Source organism: Sinohyriopsis cumingii, chromosome 8 (genome assembly GCF_028554795.1).
Source record: "Sinohyriopsis cumingii isolate HCF-2022 chromosome 8, ASM2855479v2, whole genome shotgun sequence".
Lineage (NCBI taxonomy): Eukaryota > Metazoa > Mollusca > Bivalvia > Unionida > Unionidae > Sinohyriopsis > Sinohyriopsis cumingii.
In genome coordinates, this window is record NC_142968.1 from 126489072 (window position 1) to 126499447 (window position 10376).

Sequence of the window (10376 nt, forward strand, 5' to 3'; positions counted from 1 at the left end):
GTATGAACAAATCTCCCTTAACATACCAACGTCTAATGAACATGGCAACCTAAGTAGGGTTGGCTGTGATGCGCACATCGATGACGACATTATATACAGCGACACCTGGAAAGATCACATCGAAATTGTCTGGCAATTCTTCGTTCGATGCGTGAGGCAAATTTGACAATAAACTAAATGTGAGTTTTGCAGAGCTTGCATTACATTTTCAGGACATAATGTGAGACATGGTCAAGTTAACCTGCAAGCTAAGGTTAATGCTATCTCCGAATTCCCAGTGCCTATCAGTAAAAAGTAACAGGTGCGATTTTTGTATGGCTGGATATTATCGGACATTATACTCATATGTTTCCATAATCGCTGAGCCTATGATCAATTTGTTGAGTAAGAAAACCAAGTTTAATTAATCTGACGAATGTCAAGATGCGTTCGATAAATTAATGGCCTTACTTAAAAGTGTACCAGCTCTTTCAGAGTATGTAGATGCAGTTGATGCGATGGTTGTTGACATGTTAATGCAAGAAGACAAAAGAGTGGCGTGGATCATCCAGTGTGCTTTTTCTTAAAACAATTAAATAAGCACAAAAGAAATTATTCCATTATCGTCAAGAATTGTTTTTCTTTAATTTTGGGTTACAAGACTTTAAAGTGTATACTTAGTTAGTTCCTTCTCCGGTTACACTGGTCAACAGTGAAATCATTACTGACTTGAAAAGGCCCTAATCTGTAGTATTTTGGTGTGCGGAACACGAATATAACCGTGAAAAATTTGAATTGGCTCTCGTTTTGAAGATATTCATATACCTCATTTTCTATGTTTCACTGTGTAAATTTCTCCAGTAGGACTGCAGCAACATCCGGAATAATGATGTAACATTGCATAATACCATCATGCTCACATCATCCACAGTTGATTGCATCATTTTCTGATGCAATGCAATACTAATGCCATGCGGCTGCTGAAGTAAGTTGACGTCAGCAGTGTACTATACATGTGTAGGCCTATTATACTAATGCCAGGCGGCTGCTGAAGCTGACGTAAGCAGTGTACTATATAAAGCCCAATCAGATAGGTTCAGCATTTAAAATATTTTAGACGTTGTGCGAGACAGTTCAAGCTACTGTTACATAAAACTTATTATTTTATCCATTTACGTACAATAAAGAACAGTAATGCCTCGAAAGTGTGTTAATACCGCGGACAATTTTTGCTATATTTGTGGGGAAGTGACATTTGCCAACCAGAAGAAAAGTATCAATTCTCAAGTGAAGAAGGCATATCATCTTTACTTCGGATGCAAGGTTGGTGACCAAGACAAGCCTTGGGCTCCGCATATATGCTGTGCTACATGTACAACACAGCTTTCACAGTGGTTGAATTGCAAAAGGTCATCAATGCCGTTTGCAGTCCCAATGGTGTGGAGAGAGCCAAGCAACCACCTAAATGACTGTTACTTCTGCTTGGTTCCTCCTCTTTCCGGCGGAATAACGAAGCGAAAGAAGTCGAGAATAGTCTACCCAAACATTCCGTCTGCATTGAGACCAGTTCCACATGGTGAGGGACTTCCTATTCCAGAACCTCCAGCAGAATATTCTCTTGATTCATCTGACGAAGACAAAGGTGAGTCGACCTGTTCTTCTCCTGGTCCATCAGCATGCAGTGATCCAGATTTTCACTGTGGTGCATCATCAACCCCACACAGAATAACACAGGAAGAACTAAATGACCTGATTCGTGATTTGGACTTATCAAAGAACAAGGCAGAATTGCTAGGATCAAGACTCCAACAATGGAATCTTCTAGAAGAAGATGTCACAATTACTGCATATCGAAAGCGCCACCAGCAATTGGAGCCTTTCTTCAGAAAGGAAAGTAATCTGATATTCTGTTCCGATATTGAGGGCCTCATGAATGCTTTAAAAATCACTCATGACCCACAAGAATGGAGACTATTTGTGGACTCTTCGAAACTGAGTCTCAAGGCTGTGCTTTTGCACAATGGAAACATTCTTCCATCTATTCCAGTAGCGTATGCTGTCCACATGAAAGAGACATACGATAACTTAAGGCAGCTACTGAATTCCATTGAGTATAACAAGTACAGCTGGCACCTCTGTGGTGATTTGAAGGTAGTTGCCCTTTTAATGGGACTGCAGCAAGGATATACAAAATACATGTGTTTCTTATGCGAGTGGGATAGCCGAGCAAGGGAAATGCACTACATGAGGAAGGAATGGACTCACAGGCAGAATGTAGCCATTGGAGAGAAGAATATCCAACACCCAGCTCTGGTTGAGGCTCAGAAAATCTTGCTACCACCCCTTCACATCAAACTAGGTTTGATGAAGAACTTCGTGAAAGCCATTGACCGGACTTTGCCAGCATTCCGATACCTGCATGAAAAATTCCCTCGACTCAGCGAAGCAAAGATTAAAGAGGGAGTTTTTGTGGGTCCTCAGATTCGAGAGCTTTTCAAAGATGACTGGTTCAACAACTTGCTGGAAGGTGACGCGAAACAAGCATGGAATGCTTTTCGCCTAGTTTCTACAAACTTCCTCGGAAATGTTAGGGCAGAAAACTATAAGGAACTAGTAGAAGACATGTTGATGAAGTATAAGAAACTTGGCTGCAATATGTCTCTAAAGATTCACTTCCTTCATTCCCATTTGGATTTCTTTCCTAGCAACTGTGGTATTGTTAGTGATGAACACGGCGAACGTTTTCATCAAGATATCGCAACAATGGAACAAAGATACCAGGGAAAATGGTCCACTACAATGCTGGCTGACTACTGCTGGACACTCCTCAGAGATGCTCCCGAACAGCTGTACAAGAGACAGGCGAAGAAATCTAAGATGTAGTCAATGACTTGATTTTTTATAGGTAGGCTATTACAGTTGACCTTTTACTATTGGAATGCATTTCGTTATGTAAACATTAATTTCTTGCAGATTACAAAAAAAACTAGAGCCAATTTTGCAATTTGACTGTCATATTCGTGTTCAGCACATAAAAATTGATAAGAATTGACTAATTTTATTTCAGTAACATGACTTTTGTAAAAATTTGTTGTCCAGTGTTTTCCAACACGAACAAATAAAATTTATCATCACGTTGAAATTATATATTCCACACCTGTGAAACAACTTACATACAGATGATCCCTGTTAAAGAGGAATTTTTGAGAAAAAGAAAGAAACTCATTGTTTACTGGAGCATGTGCCAAAACCAGATAATACTTTCCTCGTGTGAGCCTAATATAAAATATTGAAAATTGTGAGCAAAAGATATGTGTCTCCATTGCCAAGAATCGATGAAATCATTGATAAAATTGGAAATGCATTAGATGTCGCCTTTTGAAAGGATTTTGGCAAAGTCCATTGACGGAAAGGTCAAAGGAAATTTTGGCGCTCATTACTCCAGATAGACTTTCACCAATATAAAGTGATGCCGTTTGAAATAAAAGGTTCGCCTTGTACTTTTCAACATTTGATTAGCACTATTGCATCTGGTCTAGATAATTATGACACTTGAATCGATGATGTCGTCATCTACAAGGACACCTGGAAAGATCATTTGAAAACGAATAGGAAAATGTTTGATAGTCTTAGCGATACAAATTTGACAAAATAAAGCTACTTACGCCTGCGTAAGTACATTTATACGTGGTGTGAGGAGGTTGGGTCTATCTTTTACCTTACTCTGTTATGACTGTGAACATAGCCCGGAAGGGTCAATTGAATTGCCCCGTAGTGGTCACATGGGTTTCATTGGACAATCATTAGTCAGGGCTTGCAACGGCGCACATTTACTGAATGATAATTAGCGTCACTTTCAACTGAACCGCAGAGGAGCAGAGACGAAATCATAGATTCTGAAAATATTTGGTGTGAAATTTTAAGTTTAACTTCCACCGATTTAACTTACACCGCCTACCCATACACATTCTTGCTTTGAAGCTTTCGGGGATTTTCTTAAAGTGAGTACAAATTTGTTTTATTCATTTCTTTACAATACTAGTATCACTGTGCCTCTTGCTATAATTACAGGATATTATATTTGTAAATGGCTATCACATTATCTTACCTCTGGCACTGATGATCGTCTTGTCTTAGATTTTAAGTTGAGAAACGTCGCTTCCGTTAAGTTGCACGGTGTTGGAGGAAGAACAGTTGAGAAATGGATGAAGTTTGATATGCCTTCTCTTTGTTTTCTTTGTCCCGATATTGTGGTGTTGCTGTTGGGCGACAATGACATACAACTTGATACTGACCCCCACGCATTGGCCTTAAAACTGATTTCGCTCGCCTCGCAATTACATCGGGAGTACCATATCAAGCAAATTGTATTATGCCAGATGCTTCCACGTTTCAGATTTGGGGGTCGTACACCATATAATTACTGTGACGTTGCACGGTCGGTGAATGAAATTCTGCGGTCGGACGTCACTTCCTATCCTTACATTACATTCTGGGACCACAATGGTAAATTTCCTTTTCCCGTCGAAAGCAAGGATTGCAGTGATAAGTTCCGGGCAGACGGAGTGCACTTGTCAAACAAAGGGCAGTGGTATTTATATAAATCTATTAGGGGTGCTATCATGCCTGCTTGCAAAAAGATAAAAGAATAAATGCATATATGATCATTTTCCGTATTTGTTTCTATTCCTTAAAATACCATTGCATGGGCATTCCGGTGATCACATTCATTTACTACATTAACACGTTAGTTTGGTAAGATGATAATCATTATCGTTACACACTTGACATGTCGCTCAGTATGAGTCTATCATTTTACCAGTTTAGTTGTTGTATTGTACTTGACTATTCCTTTCTTCAGCTTTGGGCTCCACCTTCATTCTACGTTCTATTATTACAAGTATCAAGTGGATACCTCCACTTTACTCTACCTACTATTACAAGTTATCAAGTGCATACTTACACTTGACTCTACCTATTATTACAATGTATCAAGTGCATACTTACACTTGACCCCACCTATTATTACAAGTTATCAAGTGCATACTTTCACTTGACCGCCTACTATTACACTTGCTCAGGTGGATACTTCCACTTGACTCAGCCTATTATTACAAGTTATCACGTGGATGCTTCCACTTAAATCTACCTACTACTACAATTGTCAGATGGATAATTACACTTGACTCTACCTATTATTACAATTTATCAAGTGGATACTTCCATTTGTTACAATTTATCGGAGATACTTCCAATCGACTGTACCACGGGACTTGACAAGTTATCAAGTGCATCATTTATTCTATCGCTTTTCAAGTGGGTCGTATTGACAGCGGTTAATTATAGTGTGTGTTATCATGATTTATGCCATTTGTACACCAGGTAACAATTGCATTCCTATTCAAGCAATGCGGAAATACTGCTCGCTGTTTCAATTTAGTTTTTTGTAGAATGGCTCCACAGAGAAAAGCATCCAAGGGGGTGCAGATGGTGGTGGACTCGATGAATTCAGCACGCAAAAGAGCGCCTTCACGCCAGAGAGTTGCAAAGGGGGTACAACGGGTGGATTCGATGAATTCAGCACGCAAAAGAGCGCCTTCACTCCAGAGAGTTGCAAAGGGGATACAACGGGTGGCGAAGGACGGGACCAGGAATGTCAGACAGAGAAGAAATTCTTATGCTCCAGCTCCTGGCCCTGCTTCATCCCTTGATGCCGAGGCTATAAAAATCATTACTAGAGAGGTGAACGACACAAAGCCCATGTGGATGATCGCTTGGCCAACATTTTTAGCACCGAGAGACCAATACATCAACCTGCTGCTAATCCAGCACCTGCGGTATCGGGGGTTTCAGCAGCAGAATCATGGGGTGGTGGATCAGGCAGTAGAGATGGCAACATCAGCATTGGTGGGAGATACTCTGGTAGGTAATGTTAATGTGTGGACACCTGGGAATGTTTCCAGTCAGTCGGCACGGCCATGTCTAAACCAATCAAATTTTGTTAGTGCCTCTGCTATCCCTGTAAGGGTCAAACGACTCATTTCGGAAGGTCATTACGTTGATTTAGCTATGCTTCTACCTGATAGGAGTGAGGAGACCTTTAAGATGCAAATAGATATCAATCAGTCTTCTCCCGAAATTAAACTTGTCCCTAGTCAGAAGAAAACACCTCTTTCCCTTACTCGGTGGCTCTTTGCTTGGAATCGGTTCGTTGCAATTCTCGCAGAAAATAAAACAGTATCAATTGCGGGTTTGTCGCAACATATGGAAACAGTTATGACTCTTTCCAACAAAATAGCCAACTGGCGTTACTATGACGAGCAGTTCCGTCAACTGGTCAGTCGCCATGAAGCCGAATGGGGCACAACACACTTAGAGTTGTACCTCCAGTCGGTCGTGGACGTGCAAGGGATTGCACACGCTCAACATCAAAATTCCCCAAGACTTAAATTTCCAAAAGGGGACTGCTTCCCATATCACAAAGGTAACAACTGCAAAGCTGGGTTGGCCTGCTCGCAACAACACAAATGTTTCAATTGTCTTGGGAACCACCCCTTTATAACATGCAGACAGAAGTTGACGCCGCCTTTCAAGGTCATGCCACGTTACTCCCAGAAGTTGGAATTTCAAAATAAGCCTTCGCTTTTTCCGGGGGGGGGGGGGGGGCGCAAAATCTGGACCAATCCACCTCCAAAAGAGTGCCACATCAGGCAACCCTAGACAACTCAATTAAGGCATTACCTACACCAATTGCACCACATCGTCTTCAATTCTGGTTACAGGGGTTCGACTCCTTCTTAACACATTATCTAATCAAAGGTTTTACTTGTGACTTTGACATCGGTCATAGTGGATTAATATGGACCTCGGGTTGTAACAACTTGCCAACGGCTGAAGCACAACCAGAAGTCGTGGACTCCAAAGTCCAAAAGGAATTGTCACATGGCATATTTGCGAGTCCCTTCCCTTCTCAACCATTTACTAAAATGCAGATTTCTCCATTAGGCCTGATTGAGAAAAAGAATCCGGGCACTTACAGTCTCATTCACCACTTGTCACATCCGCAAGGACACTCTGTCAATGGCAATATTCCGCCAGAAAAGTCGTCAGATCAGTATGCTTCGGTTGAAGATGCTATATCTTCCATTAAGCTGTTGGGAAAAGGTTGCTATATGGCAAAAACTGATATTGCTAGTGCTTTTCGAATCATACCAGTCTTGCCTTCACAATCTCCTTTGCTTGGTTTTCAATGGAGGAACGAGTTCTATTTCGATAAATGTTTACCGATGGGCTGCAGTTCGAGTTGTAATATTTTCGAAACATTTAGCCGGGCTTTACACTGGATAGCTAACCAAAGATTGGGCAGCCATCATATGGTTCATGTCATGGACGATTTTCTCATATTAGATTATACTAAGGATGGGTGTTTGCAGAAACTCAACGATTTCTTACGGCTCTGTGCAGACATTGGCATCCCTATGGCGGAGGATAAAACTTTCCTACCTGCCCCGGTGATGACTTTCTTAGGTTACGAATTGGATGCAAAGACAATGGAGGTGCGTCTACCGCTTGACAAACTTGCAACATGTCATGAACTTATACAAAAATGCCTGCAGAAAGCAAAGATTACGCTTCATAACCTTGAATCTATAATTGGTACCCTCGATTTTGCTTGTGGAGTGGTACTCCCGGGACGAGCATTCCTTCGTCGACTCATTAGTATCACAATGGGAGTTTCACATCCCCAACACCATATTCGACTCAACAAAGCAGTAAAATCGGATTTGATTATGTGGGGTCGGTTTCTTCAGCATTTCAATGGTCGCTCTTTCTTTTTACCACACCGCTGGTTAAACTCGGACACACTGAATCACCTCACGGATGCTGCTAGTACTGTGGGCTACGGGGCCGTTCTGGATGCTAGATGGTTTCATGGGGTTTGGAACGAGGAGTGGAAAGTGAAAAGCATTACTATACTTGAGCTTTACCCTGTTGTAATTGCTCTTCAAATATGGGGGCCTTTGCTTATTAACAATTGTATTTATATATATACGGATAACATGGCCTTAGTGCATATCATCAATAAGCAGTCGTGCAGAGAACCCTACATTATGTATTTGATTCGGCGTCTGGTCCTCACCTGCCTCCGCTACAATATATTGTTCCGCGCACGTCACGTCCCTGGTCTTCAAAACGATTTAGCAGATGCTCTTTCTCGCCAACATGTGCGTAGATTCTTTCAGCTCTTCCCTTGTGCAGAGGAAATCCCGGAACAGGTTCCGGAACTACCGTCATTGGCAGACTGGGAGTGATACTGTCCATGTTGGTGAAAAGTGCTTTATCTCCATCTTCGGAAAAATCTTACAGGCGCGGTTGGAAACATTACATCGCTTTTTCAACCATGTTAAACCTCCACAGCACTTTCCCGGTTTCAATTACCAATTTGGCGCTTTTTATCTCATATCTTTTTGAAAAACAATATGCACCATCAACCATATCTACCTATGTCTCGGCTATTGGCTATGTGCACAAACTAAGAAATTTCCCTGACCAAACCAATTCCTTTCTTATTCATAAACTCCTGCAAGCGCTTCATAAACATTTACCGCACACAGATGCCAGACTACCAATTGATAAAGGCATGCTAAATAAACTCGTACTAGTCCTGCCGACATTTACACACAATAATTTTCGGGTGGCTTTATTTAAGTCCATGTTTCTTCTTGCATTTCATGCTTTTCTGCGGGTGGGGGAAATGACCGTTAGGCGACCTGGATGCGGCAATCCAAATCTGCTTCATTTTTCTCAGGTTCGGATCAATGATGATGGTTTAGTTGTACAGTTTACTCATTACAAACACTCCAATGGTACCGTTTTTCTCTTAAGTGTAGTGACCCAAAAATTCCAAAACCAGTGCCCTGTCCACGCGTTCCGCCATCATTTACAACTGCGGGGTTCTCAGGAGGGCCACTTTTTCTTACCTCTGGGGGTTTGCCCATAACCAGGCAATATTTCAACCAAGCGCTGCGTACATCGCTCTTCAAACGCGGTTTTAACCCTCAGTTGTTCAAAGCTCATAGTTTTAGGATAGGGGCAGCCACAGAGGGAGCTAAGCAGGGTCTCTCAGACAGTCTTATTGGGATCTTGGGACGGTGGAGGTCAGATGCCTTTAAGAAATATATACGCCTGAACGAGCGAGTTTCCCATCTGTGAATTAGTGCTGCCTTCCGTGGGAATACACGTCATCATATCACCTCTAATTCTTCTTCCAGGTCTCGTGGGTGCACAAGCTGATTAAAGTCTTGCACATCATATGGGCACGGCTCTTCATATGGGTTCACTGAAACGCATTTCACTTAAAGTTATGTAGGATATATATAATTGTTATAATTTTCAATTTTTCATTTTATATGTTAATTCACATGTATGAAATTACGTTGTTGGACAATTCATCATAGCACATCCTACTGCCTGTCTACCTTCGTATTCTTCTTCTTCTTCAGGTCTCGTGGGTTCACAGACTCGTACAGTCGTTCACATCCTACGGGCACCGCTCTTCATATGGGTCCATTGCAGAGTATTCCACTTCACATGGGTTCATTGGAGGTGTGACCCTCGTGTGAAACATTCAAACATTCTTCTAATGGCGTTGGACGCTATGTGATACTCCAATTTTGAGACATGAACTGAACAATTCCACATTATCTGGATACCTGTCCACATGATATATATGTTACATTACGTTTACCATGTTTTACTTTTATTTTAATTTGAATGTATGAACTTCCGTTGTGTTAGATGTTTTCATATCACTTTCTGCTATCTTGTTCTGCTTGTCAGTTCTTCGTCTAGGTCTCGTGGGTGCACAGACCGAGACAGCAATACCCATTATACGGGCGGTGCTCCTCATATGGGTTCATTGGGGAGCATTTCGCACGTGTAATGCACCCCCTTTTTGAAGGTGAACAATTTGGCATTATTGGTATGATATGCATGTTCCATTATGCTTGCAATGTTTTACTTTTAATTTAATTTTTGCATGTATGAACTTCCGTTATTGTACACGTTATCAATCATATGGGCACTGCTCTTCATATGGGTTCATTGTGGAGCATTTCGCACGTGTGATATACCCCTTTTTGCGGGTGCACAATTCGGTATTATATATGTACCTGTACACATGATATACATGTTCCAATATGTGTACGATGTTTTGCTTTTAATTTGTATTTGCATGTATGGAATTACATTGTTGTACGCGTTTCATATCACTTTTACGGGTACGTGGGATATATGTTCATTTATGGTTACAATGTAGTTACTTTATATCGTGATTTTAACATACGGCCTATGAGTCTGGGATAAATAATTATTATCTTTTCTTTATTATGCTTGCT

The 10376-nt window shown here is 41.2% G+C and overlaps 2 protein-coding genes across 2 annotated transcripts; both read left to right on the forward strand.

Moving 5' to 3' along the window:
* Positions 1–5550: 5550 nt before the first annotated feature.
* Positions 5551–8291, forward strand: LOC149794596 (uncharacterized). The gene is made up of 2 exons (XM_089969135.1): positions 5551–5901; positions 6762–8291. Exons 1-2 carry the CDS (start codon positions 5551–5553, stop codon positions 8289–8291), a joined length of 1881 nt encoding a protein of 626 aa, XP_089825261.1.
* Positions 8292–8311: 20 nt separating this feature from the next.
* On the forward strand, positions 8312–10376 carry LOC149794597 (uncharacterized). Its single transcript, XM_089969136.1, has 2 exons — positions 8312–8894; positions 8945–10376. The coding sequence occupies exons 1-2, from the start codon at positions 8381–8383 to the stop codon at positions 9190–9192; spliced, it is 762 nt and encodes a 253-aa protein (XP_089825262.1). The 5' UTR covers positions 8312–8380; the 3' UTR covers positions 9193–10376.